This window comes from Anolis sagrei, chromosome 6 (genome assembly GCF_037176765.1).
Source record: "Anolis sagrei isolate rAnoSag1 chromosome 6, rAnoSag1.mat, whole genome shotgun sequence".
Taxonomy (NCBI): domain Eukaryota; kingdom Metazoa; phylum Chordata; class Lepidosauria; order Squamata; family Dactyloidae; genus Anolis; species Anolis sagrei.
This window is the reverse complement of record NC_090026.1, coordinates 107,214,083-107,227,855: the sequence shown is the minus strand read 5'-3', so window position 1 is coordinate 107,227,855 and position 13,773 is coordinate 107,214,083. Positions and strand designations below refer to the sequence as shown.

General features: G+C 38.0%; 1 protein-coding gene across 1 annotated transcript in view; it reads right to left on the bottom strand.

The window, feature by feature from the left end:
• PLXDC2 (plexin domain containing 2) overlaps window positions 1-13,773 on the bottom strand; it is a 245,476-nt gene that overhangs the window by 80,534 nt on the left and 151,169 nt on the right. The window contains exon 4 of the mRNA XM_060782367.2: window positions 6,891-6,960. Within this exon, the coding sequence (XP_060638350.2) occupies window positions 6,891-6,960 (70 nt within the window). The remainder of the gene's footprint in view (window positions 1-6,890; window positions 6,961-13,773) is intronic.

The following is a 13,773-nucleotide window of genomic DNA, read 5'->3' as shown; positions in this document are numbered from 1 at the left end:
CTACTCATCCTGCAACATGGGTAGAGTCTTTTATTAGTTTCCTCCTTTTCTTGTTGGCTAGAAAAGCTACTTATTTATACATTCTGCTAAAAACCATGGATTTTGCCCAATGCCACCATTTACTTATTTTTTTTTTCCTTGAGGAGGTGAAATGTTCATTCAGCACATCACATTTTAAAAAACAGAGCAAGAAACAAGAATGGGGTTTAGAAGGATGCAAGATATCAGGTCAATGATATGGAAAATGAGCACTAGAATGAAAATTGAAGGAACTGGGAATGTTTTGCACGAAGAAGGCTAAGAGTTTGTACTATAGCACTGTTCAAATGCATGAGAGGCTACCATACAAAAGAGTGTACTTGTTCTCTCCTTCTCTAAAAGGGAGCACTAAATGAACTGCAGAGTTACAAGAAAGTAGATCTCAGTTGAATAGTAGGATAAATGTTAGAAAAAAAGACTCAATTTCCCAAAGAGTGATCATATTTCTTGCCCTAGAAGTCTTCAAGTAGCAATAGGACAGCCATTTGTTGAGGACATTTTAAAACTCTAAATTTGCTGTATCAACCACCATTGTCTTTTTTTATTCTGTGATATGACAGATTCCATGAATTGCCATTTGCTGATTTAGAATTTCTAACTGGACAAAGTCCTACAATGTTAAAAGAACAGTCTGTAGATATTGGTTCAAAACTGTGGTTCCCAACCTTTGGTCCCTTCAGGTGTTTTGGACTTCATCTCCCAAAAATCCCAGTCAGTTTACCAACTGTTAGAAAATGTGGGAGCTGAAGTCCAAAACACCTGGAGAACCAACAATTGGAAACTACTGGAGAACAATTGGGATGCCTTGTTAAAACGGTAAGACTTATAAATTATGATTTGTATCAGAAGTCCAATTCAGGCATTGCTTCCATGGCCACATCAACCACACAAAGGGATCAGAATGTAGCTCTTGGCTTTTCCATCACTACTTTCCTTTCGTGGAAAGCATGGGAATTAAAAAGGAGAGGCTCCGATTTAGTTAGGTTATCTTCTCTTCGGTACCTTTCTCCCAGGATTGTGACTGAAGGTGGCATTCAGTCTGAAAAAGAATGCTACAGTACAGCTAAAAGAATACAAAAGGTGAACATTACGTAAAAGCAAACTATGTACATCACTAAAACTATAAAAAATGACACTTAAAAGGATAACATGCAATTCAAAATAAGAAACAATTAGCAACCTCAGTCAATTAAAAAAAACTTCATTTTAACAACCTGCCTGAATAAAAAACATTTTTTGTCTTGAGGAGATACTAATATAGCAGAAAAGGGGCAGTTCTAGCCTCACTCTGAAAGGGAGTTCTGGAGTCTAGGTGCAGCTATCAAGCAGGCCATGTCTCTTTCAACTGTATTTGTGATGGTAACAAAACTGAGAGAAGGGTCTTTCCTGATGGCCTTTGAACCTGGGCTTGATAGCGCTTTATAGGTCATAACCAAAACTTTGACTTATGACACAAACAAACTGGCAGCCATTGGTCCTGTTATAATGGAGTGATCCCTGTGCAATGGTCACCTGTGCAACCAGCATTATGAGTGTAAAGTTACATACAAATGTGAAGTAAAAAGTCAGATTATTTATAGAGTCTCGCTTATCCAACTTTCCTTATCCAATGTTCTGTATTATCCAATGCAATCTGCCTCAATCTCCACAGCTGTTTCAATACATTGCAATGTTTTGGTGCTAAATTTGTAAATACAGTAATTACTACATAACGTTGCTGTGTACTGAATTCCCTTTCTGTCGATTTGTTGTAAAACATGATGTTTTGGTGCTTAATTTGTAAAATCAAAATGTAATTTGACATTTAATAGGCATTTCCTTAATCCCTCCTTATTATCCAACATGTTTGCTTATCCAACATTTTATCCATCCCATTTATGTTGGATAAGTGAGACTCAACTGTATTTCCAAATAAGGCTATCAAGAACCATTCCAGCCAATTCCTTTTCATAGTGAACAACTCTGGAAATATTTCTATTCAGTAAGGAGTTATGACAAAGGTATTTACATGTTCTCCTTGGGAAAAACATCAACATCTGCAAATCTGCTTTTATTGAAAGGTCAACTTTCATCCCAGTTCTGAAACAGGCACTAAATGCAAAGAGTCTCTGTTAAGTGCAAGTGACCTTTAATATCTAAGCTCACAAAAAGGATCTAAGAATGAAACAGAAACTAAGTAAGCCCTCTATTTGTTGTGACAGCTCATTTCAGGTTTGCACAATCTTTTGATTGTGTCCAGACTTCAATATGCTCCAATAAAAGGTACAAGTGATAGAATAACAACAACAACAACAACAACAACAACAACAACAACAAATTCTATCCTGCACTATCTCCCGTCCTCAAGGCGGTTTCCAACACAACAGGCAAACATTCAATGCCTATATAAAATGAAAACCATAAAATTAAACAAATAACAATATTAAACATTATACACTAAATTAAATAAGCAATTATATTAAATAATAGTCATTAAAAGCCAGCTGAGGTAGAATGTCAAATCAGTTCCATTTCCATTCCGATTAATCCGTGCTCTGGAATTTATCCTTCCTCCCCATTATATGCTTGGGAGTATTTTAAAGTTTTAAGTTGTTTCTTCAAGGAGAGAAAAGAGGGGGCAATTTTGATCTCCTTGGGGAGGGCATTCCATGGGCAGGGGGCAACCACTGAGAAGGCCTCCCTTCTCATTCCCACCAGCCATGCTTGGGATGGGAGTGGGACTGAGAGCAGGGCTTCCTCAGCTGATTGAAGGGCCCAGTCAGGCTTGTACGAAGAGATGCGGTTTGTTAGACAGTCTGGGCTCGAACGATTTAGGGCTTCAGGAAATAATATGCCACCTATCATTTACCAGTACTGTAACATTTATTTCCTCTCTACAGTAGACAGTTAGGAGATGAAGTCACACAAACACTCTGATATGCACAATAAAATAAAAGAACACGGACTGCAACATAGAATTGATTACACAGATTCAGTGATTAAGACATCAAATCAAACAGATATATTTCTTAGGAAGGAACTGCCAAAACCACCTCTGAGTACTCCTTGCCTGGCAAACCCTATGAAAATCATGGGATCATTATAAGTTAGGCACACACACCCCTCCTCACACATAATAGTAGTCTAAGTCACCAAATATTACAATTTTCCAACATTTCTGTTATTGAGAAGCCTTTTTGTCCCAGCAAATGCACATCCTAGATTCCCCCCCAAATAGTTGCAGTGATACAAACCTAAACATCCATACAAAGTTCTCTTGATGAAAGCCAAAATATCACCCAAGGCTAAAATAACAACAGCAACAACAATAAATGCCCATGCCTATGACTGATTCATGTCACTGGGGTGCTTTTCAAGTTCTTGGTAATCTAATATGATGATTAAAAAAATCCATCTGGTTTCCAAACAAAACAGAAGTAGAAAGTAATGGACTTCTGACATCATTCTTTGATTTTTGGAATATTTTATTATTTCATGTTGCATTATGACAGCCTTAGACATAAAAATATCTCAAAAACTCATCTTTTTAAGCTTTTAAAATGGGTCTGGGTGAAGATTTATTATAGAACGAATTGATTACTTGACTAATTAGGTGTCTGGAACTCATGTTTAATCCATAGAGGAAGTCACAAATCACCTGACAACAACTCTAAAAAAATACCGTTAAATCTTTGTGTCTTCAGAAAATAACCAGGTAGGCTGTCTTGCCAATCCAAACAACTGTCGAGATTTTCTAGCTTCTTGCCTTAGAAAAGTCCTGGCCCTGTCTGGTGAAAGATTGATATTGTAGCTCAATACAACCTTACTTAGTATTATTTAGAGGGAATATAAATTGCTTATATTTTGCTATGCCAGTATCACTCTTCCTTTTCTTTCTCAGACTACATGCCCTCCCTTTCCTCTCCCAACCTGACATACAAGTCCATTGTCAATGCTGCTGCTGTCTCCTCACTAAAAACCTCTGAAACATTCTGTCAAGAAACCTTTCTATTATCAAAGAGCTTGAAAGTCTCTAGTGGTTTTCCAGGTACCAGAATTAGCATATGCAGAAATCCCAAATGACAGATACTTACCTCTAGAAGAACATGATTTGATTAATTATACTAATAATGGCAGTACAATCTGATTTACTTCACAGTCATGAAGCAAGTAACCTTGGTAAAACAGGATTTGAGAGCAAGGGTACATTAATTGCCCAAACCATCCCATTTGATTTCTCTCTCTCATTAATTGAGGGTCAGAAATCATAATCTATTAACAATTCATTTCAAGAGTTTGATGAAACTAGTTAGAAATAACCAAAAATTAAAAAAGAGAGATGTTTGCAATTGGCTTCTTTCTAGAAAGAAGGTAGAGGAAAGCTAAATCACAACTATAACTTAATATGGGAAAACCTTACTCCTTTCAAAGTGTAGTAGTAATTATTTTAATTACTTTTCTTATTCTGGGAATATGAAGGAGGTAGAAAATTACAGTAGAAGCTATAACACTTCTAAACTATTTAAAATCCCCCCTCTGCTGCCCACCTCAATGGACTACTTAGTAGGCTTGTGCATTTCAACTGAACCTTGAGCTGTTTCTGCTATCTGGATTCCAGAAAGGGGGGGGGGGTGCGGTTCTGTTATGGTCCGGAGCTAGAAAATGCCCATTGGTGGCAAGGGGGAAGGGCTTCATGGACGCCCCTTCCCATCATTTTCAGGGCTTTCAGGATGAACATGGCCATGTTTAGAGGACACATCTATCACTGTTGGCCCACTAAGTTTCATAATGTTTGGGTTATCCCCGGATTATTAGGATTTCTTTCTTTCTAGAAATAAAACCTCCAGAAAGGTATCCCCACTGGCCCTACCCTGTAAATTCTCCAGGAGCAGGACACCATTCCTTCTTGCCAAATATCAAAGATGCACTTCTATATCACAGAGTTCACCCATTATTACACTTTCTTTACTATGAAAAAACAACAACTTCTTCCAAACGTTTTGCAATTTATATTCCTTGTTCTCACAACATATTGGAAGAGGCTAGCAGCCCACCATCCACAAGCAAGCAAGCAAGCAAGCAAACACTCCTGTATAATGCACTGGGAAAAACATTTTAAAAATGTATTGCGTGGTTGGTCCCAAGTGCAAGTTTACATTCATCCGTTCCTCTGGTTGATGAAGAAAGAAAAGGAGTTAGGGAATGAGACGGAGAGAAGGAGATGGCAAAAACAGAAACGAAAGGAATGGCCTGATCCAAATTTGATTCTGGACTTATAATTTATCAGGCTTCCTTCCACCCACCACCAAGATAAAAGACTACTTAAAATCAAGGACTTGGAAAGGATCACAAAAGCCATCCAGTCCAACCCCTTGTCATGCAGAGATACACAATCAAATCACTCCTGACAGATGGCCATCCAACCTTGGTTTAAAAACCTCCAGAGGGGAGACCACCACACTTTGAGGCAGTGTATTCCTTTGTTGAACAGCTTTTTTTGTCACCTCTTTTGAGTCCTTTGTCATCCAATTTCTTCACAAAAACAATTGAATGAGAGAAGTGCAAGCATTGTATATTTAATGGACTTGTAGCTCATTTATTACTGAGGCTGATAAGCTGCTGTGACACATTCTGCAAAAAACACCCCTCCACAGGCTAAGCCAAACCACATGCAATCCTGTATGTAATGTTTTTAAAATGACTGTTGTGCTGCTGCTATTGTTGTTGTTTTCACGCTGCTTTTCTCCCTTGATCAGGATCCAAAGCAGTTAATGGTAACATTAGAGGAAATTTTCAGTTTAAGTGCAATTTCATTTTTAAGGGAAAAGGGATGGAAGGGGGCAGAATAATACTCCCCCCTCCAGCTGCTATTAGTATTGAAAGGTAAAATCAACGATGTTTCCATCTGAAATCTAATAAAATTGCCCAAGAGATTTTAATTGGGGTGAAAAACATTAAAACTTTCCTCATGCACCATAAAGAACTACCTCTCTTCACATCTGATTTTCACTTCTTTTAAAAGATGCATCTATAAGTGACAATTTTAGTGCATTGTCTACTTTGCCACATGTATTATGGTTTCCTAAGTGCATCAAATTCCAGATCATTAGTCAATCACAACAAATGCATCACCCAATCAGCAGTATAATGGTTGTGTTTGTAATATGCTTAATGAAATGTTATTGACAACTTAAGATTTCTTAAAATAAAATAGTATATCAGCAGAGCTTTGTGATGAAGAATAGCAACATCCTCTCCAGTGTCTTTGAAAGTAGTGGTAAGGAAAGGAATCACGAGAAAACTCTTATTCAAAACATTCAGTGAAGCAAAAGGTTCAGTGGTTATTGTAACCACTATTTATATAAGTTTACTCTCCCAGAAGGTGGAATGTATTTGGAAGAAAGAAGCAGTCTAGTTTTTCGAATGTTTGATAACACAATGTAACATGATTTTTGTTCCTGGGTTATAAATGTCCTTTCCTGATTGAATCTATCATAAAAACATGAAAAAAATATTAAATTGTAAAAAAACTTCATTTTTGTGGCATCCTGCAGCACATTTTGCTATAGGTTTTCAATGAATATCTCATCAAGTCTCAACCAATTCCACATAGTTTGTGGCCGCCATAAAAATGAAGTTTCTGGAATATAATAACTACTTTCAAAGTAAGTACTTCACAATTAAACAGGAATAACAATTTCAAACCAGGAAAAGAACATTTTTAAATTTTGTTATATAGTGTAATAGAAGTTCTAGTGTACTTTACTTTTTCTGTTGATTTGATATTTATGCACACACATACTATACCCACAAATATAAAAACTTAAACATCTAATGTCCATGTCAAAATGAATGGGTAGAAAGCCACTTACCCCCAGTTGCCACAGTAATTTCACGTAGGAAATGGCCGTAAAATGGGAAATCAAAGGATAGATTCACTCTCTGTAAAGAACAATACCAGAAAAGAAAATCAATAAGGTAAGGGATAGTAAAACTGCACTTCAATATGTGATCCAGCCAATCACTGTTGCTTTTGTCTTATAAGATACCGCAGCAGCCCTGTCCCTTTCAGTCTGGAATCATTTCTCAGTATTAATGCTGAAAACAGTTATGAATAACAGATTGGGCTCTGCAATATATAAAGGAAGAATATTTAGGATAACAAGTGAAGGCTGAAGCAGAAATCCTAAACATATCTGATCATCCCAGTCAATGAAGGATTTTCAAGTCAAAAAGCAAAGAACTGAACCTTTGTCCTGAAATATGATGTATGGTTTGCATGGAATTGTATAAAAGATATATGGTTGGGGTCTTTATAGTCTAGAGATACCACCCTAAGATGAGGTCTGGAAAACTGCAAGAAGGAATTCATGGACTATAATTACATTGATGACCTGTGACAATGATTAACTATTGAATTTTTGGGTGAAAAACAACGTATTTACATTATCAGAGACAATGGCTCTTTAAGTTAAGAAAATGTTTTCAAGGTTTCTTATGTTAAGAAGGATATCAATACAAAGCTCCTTATGTTTACCAACACCAATTAAGCAGAGTCAACCTCTGCCAGGAACTGAGATGAAGCCAGACTGGAAAAACATCTATCAGTCATTTGCAACTTTGGAACAACATCAGCAAAAATCATTGCTATATAAGAGACTTTCTAATATTCCAAAATTGTGGCAGACCGGTGGAGTCTGGCTCACCTGCCACTCCATGAAGAATAGAGATGGTGTACCTCTGGGAGTGGCAGATATGCAATGCAACACAGTCTAGTCACTTGCTCCCTTTTTCAAGGGAAGAGAAAGGAGTGCGATTTTGGAGTAGGGAAAACAGAGATCTGAACCTTGGGATTGTTCTTAGGTAAACAGGATGCATTCTGGCATTTTTTGAAGTTTTGGAACTGTGCATTGGCAGACTGCAGGGAAAGCGGTGTCTGGCCTAAGCTGATGCTTCTCCAAGGAGGGAGAAAGGATATGGCAATATTTGGACGAATGAGGATGAATAAATGTGCATATGTAATGGGAATGCTGAGTAAAAATGTTATTCCCCTTTGTTTGTTAGCCAAGGTAACTTCAGGTGGTTTGTGAATTCAATATAGTTACATAGAATCTGCATGTCTGTATGTCCAATGTCATTCTTTGTGAAAAAGTGTAAAAGTTCTGATACCCTTTCTCTGGAAAATTGCAATACAAAGAACCTATGCTTTAAAGTTATTGAAAAGTTATTCATAACACTGTAGATACTTGCAACCCACATAGCAGCCTTCTCCACCCAAATGCCCTCCCAACTGCCATCAGTTTCAACCAGGGGGAGAACTAATATGCCCTGTAGACATCAATATCCTGATAGTTTCTGATCTCTGGGAAATGGTGTGAGAGTTCTTCTCCCTTAAGCAGCTGCTTGGAAGAAATAAAAATCTGCTACTAAAGTTCCTGCTGAAGAATCCTTATTGCCTAAAAATTCTAAACATGAACACACAGTTGCTTTCAGGCTTAGAAAATAATGCAATCTAGAGGTGAACTCAGTTCCTACATCCTCTCTCCCTTGAATTTCCAAACTTCATCCACCCTCTGCTTACTTTATTCCTGATTCTATATTTAGGTCATACTGTTTACACATCCAGTCAACCTGCAGTTTTTGTCTACACCTTTTGTCTACACCTACACATTCCATGGCTTGGAATGAATTTTGATATCTGAATGGATTTAAGCCTATTGTAAAGTCATTTGAATGGATTTATTACTGTTTTCCTTTCATAAAGCAGCACTGCGCTCCAAGGTTGCTGTATAAGTTAAAAATTGTGTATGGTTTATTCTTATGTTTTTGTATAGTATGTAAATATATTTTTGTGCTGTCGCATGCTGGGCCTGTGCATATGACTCTAGACAGGACATAAATTCTGTGTGCCCAACGGGACGCCGGGGCTGCCTCAGATTAAAGGCCCTTGGACCTCCTCAAAACAAAGTTCTGTAGAGGCTTAAAGTAAGTCCAACAAATTTCTTTATCGATGAAAAACAAACAGGTACTTTAAAGCTTTCTTAACAGTCTATAGGCTCTTGCAATCTTGTTCGCTGGGAACAGGCACTATCTTCATAACTATATAATAACTGATGGGGAAATCCTTAACTTCCAATCTGGGCAGTCTGTACTTGCCTCTGTTGGCGTGGAGCCCCTGCACCCGGTACCAACTGCATCTGGCTTCCGCAAGTGACCCTTACCAAGCGGAGCTTTGTAGACTTCCAGGGGAAAAGTTCAGGTTTCGGTGATGGCTGGCTGAAGTCCCTCAGCAAAGGAGCTGTAAGGCTGCATGATCCTCGGCCAAGCTGTGGGGCTGTATCTCCCCAGCCAAGCTGTAGGCTGTATATCTCCCCGGCCAAGCCGTAGAAGACGAAGCTTTCTACAGGAGCTCTTCGTTTTATGTCCTGTGCGAAAGGCTTCTCTGTGAGAACTGACTCAAAAAGGCTCTATTCCCTCCAAAACTCAAAAAAGGGCGGGACCAGGGAACCTAATGATAATTGACAGGTGGCTTGCCCTATGATTGCAGCCAAAAGAAGCCACCTATCTGCAGAGTCCCTGAAACGTAGGACTATAACAAATATTAAATGCAAAGCCAACAAAATTGGAGCTCCTGGTACAGTTGTACCTGCACAATTTTGTATTTGTCAATATTACATATGTGTTATGTTTTTAATTCATGTGTTTGTTAGAGCTGTGTATGTGTTTTTCCTTTTTCTTTTGGTTTCCTTCTTTGGGGCTTCTATATGAACAATAGCAGAAGGAAGGGAGAGAGGTAGGTAGGTATTTTTTATGGCAGTAGACTAGTGGCCCTCTGTGGGTCCCCAGCTGTTTTGGCCTACAACTCCCATTGTTGTGGCCTCGGCTTGTTGTAAGCCGCATCGAATCCTCTGGGAGATGCTAGCGGGGTACAAATAAAATTTAATAATAATAATAATAATAATAATAATAATAATAATAATAAATCCTAGCCAGTTTACCAGCAATTAGGATTTCAGGGAGTTGAAGGCCAAAACATCTGGGGACCCACAGGTTGACAACTACTGCAGTAGATCATATGGTAGGAACCTTAGAAAATAGCTGGATGAACACTCAATGAAACAGGACTGAGGATGGTGGAAAGAAGGGCTTAACCCTTTAATGATCAAATTGGACAACATATGAATGCTTGAAAAAATAAGTGTGGATCATTTTCAATTTAGATTGGCTAAATTTGTCCTTGGCTTGGCTTTTAGTAAACAATTCAATCTCTTGGGATCTTATGAAGACAAAGGGGTTGGAAGGAATGGGACACCTATTGCTATTTACCATTCACTGGAATTAAACTGGCAGCATATATTATTTGACATGTCCAATGGGCAATTTTTTATTTCTATACTGACAGAGCTGTTATCAACACACACATTGTACTTTCATATGGGCTACAGTTAAATCATACGGTATTATGTTTTGCAAATCTCAGGATGTGAAATAAAAATAATCTGAAAGTACATTAGAAAAACACACGAGAAAATGCCCATTCCATCCATTACAATTTTAAAAACCTCTCAAATGTATTTTTAAATTAAGTCAATGTCTGTTTCATTTTTAACTTTGATATTTTGCTTTTAATTCTACCACCCTGCTGTCTCTAGAAAGGATTACTTTCCTCATCTATTAGGTATTTGAATGGTGCAAAATTAATCACTTAATATTTATAATGACTTCAAAATTAATTTACTTTGATTTCCTAAAAGGGGATATATACGCACACATGCCATTTACAGCTAGAAATACTGATTCTATTTTCTAAACAGATGATTATTTTTTAAAAAAAATGAAATATCCAAGATACAAGATTTGTAGTAATTGAGGAATATGTTCTTTATTGCTTATTTTATCTGTTTCCCATTACTTAACATTTAACAAATGGCATGGACAATTAATCATGTTGCTTTTCTTATGGGCTTCATTGTGTATATAAGATTATTTAAGTTGCCTTATGACTTATAGTAACTTCATAAATTTTTCAAAAGATGTTCTTAGGCAAGAATACTCAAGAAATGGTTTTGCCAATTCCTTCCTCTGAAATATAAGCCCACAGGACACAGTATTCCTTGGCATCCTCCCACCCAAATACTAAGCAGGGCTGATCCTGCTTAGCCTTCACAATCAGACAAAGGTCCAGTGAACTTCATTAGTCTTCCATCATTTAATGCTTTGTGCAGCCCACCCTGTACCAGCCAGCATAGCTGTAGGAAAAGCTTAACTACATAAAAATGTGGTTGGAAAACTCTGTTTGGTGGTTTATATGGCAGTTTTTATCCAAAGCTACATAGCCTGGTCATGTGAGCAGACAGCTGAAAGAAAATTAACTAAAAAGAAAGACGTTCGTGATGAAGGATAACATGATTGAGAATCAGACTACAAAAATACAACAGCCTACTTTATCGCTCCAACAAGTCTCTCAATAAGTATGTTAGTAAAATTTCATTGTATCCTCGTATTTTTGTACATTGTACCTTTTTATTTGGCAAGCATTTGAGATTTTATTCTTCTTAGCTGAGGTTCACTTTTATGATGATTTATTTGTCTTTAACTTTTGTATGCTGTTAAATTTTAATTATGCTAGCTTTAGCTTTCCAAACTGGGAAAAAAGTAATCAATCAATCAATCAATCAATCAATCGACAACCACCCAACCAATCATGTATGATAGCTTGAGAAGCAGTGTAATTAAGTGGTTGGGCACTGTGTTTTGTTGTAAGCTACCCTGAGGTCACAGAACTGGTGTGGTGCAGTGGTCTGAATATCAGACTATTACTCTGAAGACCAGGACTCTAATTCCCACTCAGTTATAGAACCGACCACTCAGTCTCAGAGGAAAGCAACAGGCAAAACTCATTTGAAAAAGTCTTACCATGAAAACCCCATGATAAGGCCACCAGACCTTCAAAATGGACTTGAAAGCACAAAGCAACAGTAAGGGGCTGAGTGAAGTCTATCCCATTCTCCCCTGCCTATATGGCAATGGAAAGCTCCATCTCTGCTGTACTACTGTGTGCTTCTGGGATGGGGCAAAAATACTAAAGGTGTGGTGAATGAGCATACGGGAAAACTGCCGTTCTCTTGTTGCACCTCTCAAATGGGGTTAGAGGCACACTAGTCTTGGAGCTATAGTACCCCCCCCCAAACCACATTGCACCCAAATAAGGGAGGCAGAAACATAGAAAGCCACCCATAGCTGCAGTGCACCGGCAGAGTTTGGGATGTGGCAGAACAATCACCATAGCTCCAGAACCCTTTCCTTCACAGGCTTGCTTTACCAACTATTCTTCTTTGCTACAATCACACTTTCTGTCCTTTTATTTAATCTAAGCATATGCAATATACCACTTACTGATTTTTAGAATTTTGGTCCAAATTTTACTGCTGTCTTACCTTGACTGATAAAAATGTCTCCTAGGACAAGAGCTGAAATTAGTTTGGGAGAAAATAATGCTCAACCCAAGCTGCAAGCAATGCTCTGAATAACTATGATCCAAATATTGAATATCACCCTTTGATATGAAAGAAGGTAATCTGTCTATATTTAACAGGAAGGAAGAAAAACAAACCCCTGTGGCTGCTTGCAAATGTCATTTTGATTCCCAAACCTCCCACGCTTTCCATATAATGTTTAACGGAAGCTGTATAAGCTAACTTAGATTGCAACACTAAGCTTACACACTCAGAAGGATTCTATATATAGGCCTAGAAGTTCCAATCAAAAATCAACCCAAAAAAACTGGGTCAATGTGACCTTAACGCTTATCAACAAAGGAAGGGCCCCTTTCCCCGAGTAGAGTGGTAAATGGCAAGAGCTTCCTGGAGAATCTAAAAGAAGCACCAACCCCTCTACTCTCGTCACCATGGTACCACTTCTAGTTCGTTTGAATGCCTGTGTGGGAAAAAGATAGTGGCAGTATTGGTAAATTCCCCTCTCCATGAAATGACTTTCAACATCTATGGATCACATCAAACTCCAAAACCTGTGCTCAACTTATACATGAGGTCAACATGTATGAGTATATACCCAGGCATGGGCAAACTCTGGCCCTCCAGGTGTTTTGGACTTCAACTTCTGCCGGCTGTTAGGAATGGTGGGAGTTGAAGTCCAAAACACCCGGAGGACTGAAGTTTGCCCATGACTAGTATATACAGTAAGTATTACTGAACTCAAATGAGTTTACTCTGAGGCAGGGTAGGCAAAGTACACACGGGGTAAACAATGCCAAAGACACCTCTTATTGGAGCTGGAGCTCTCCAGTGCTGCACCCTGTAACAAAAAATATATATAAGGGGAATGCCTTCTTCATTTTTTGTTTTGGGTTAGACACATGGGAAAGGTAGTAGTTTTGACTCTAGACACATGAAAATTTATTTATTTATTTATTTATTTATTTATTTAATGCACTTATTAACCGCCATTCTCAGCCCGTTCGGGCGACTCATGGCGGTGTACAAACACGTACAGAAGACAGCTTACAAAGAACATATAGACTATACACAACCACAGACAACACTAAAAATCCGCTACGTCTCTTAGTAGAATCATAACCAGTCTCATATTCCTTGTTCCATTCCGATCTTCTTGCCATATTGTCATATTGTTGTTGCACATTAATTGAATGCCCTCTCGAAAAGGTCTTAATCCACCCATAAGCCCAACAAATCAAAACTGAAAGTATCTGAAACATTAAAAACATTAAAAATAACA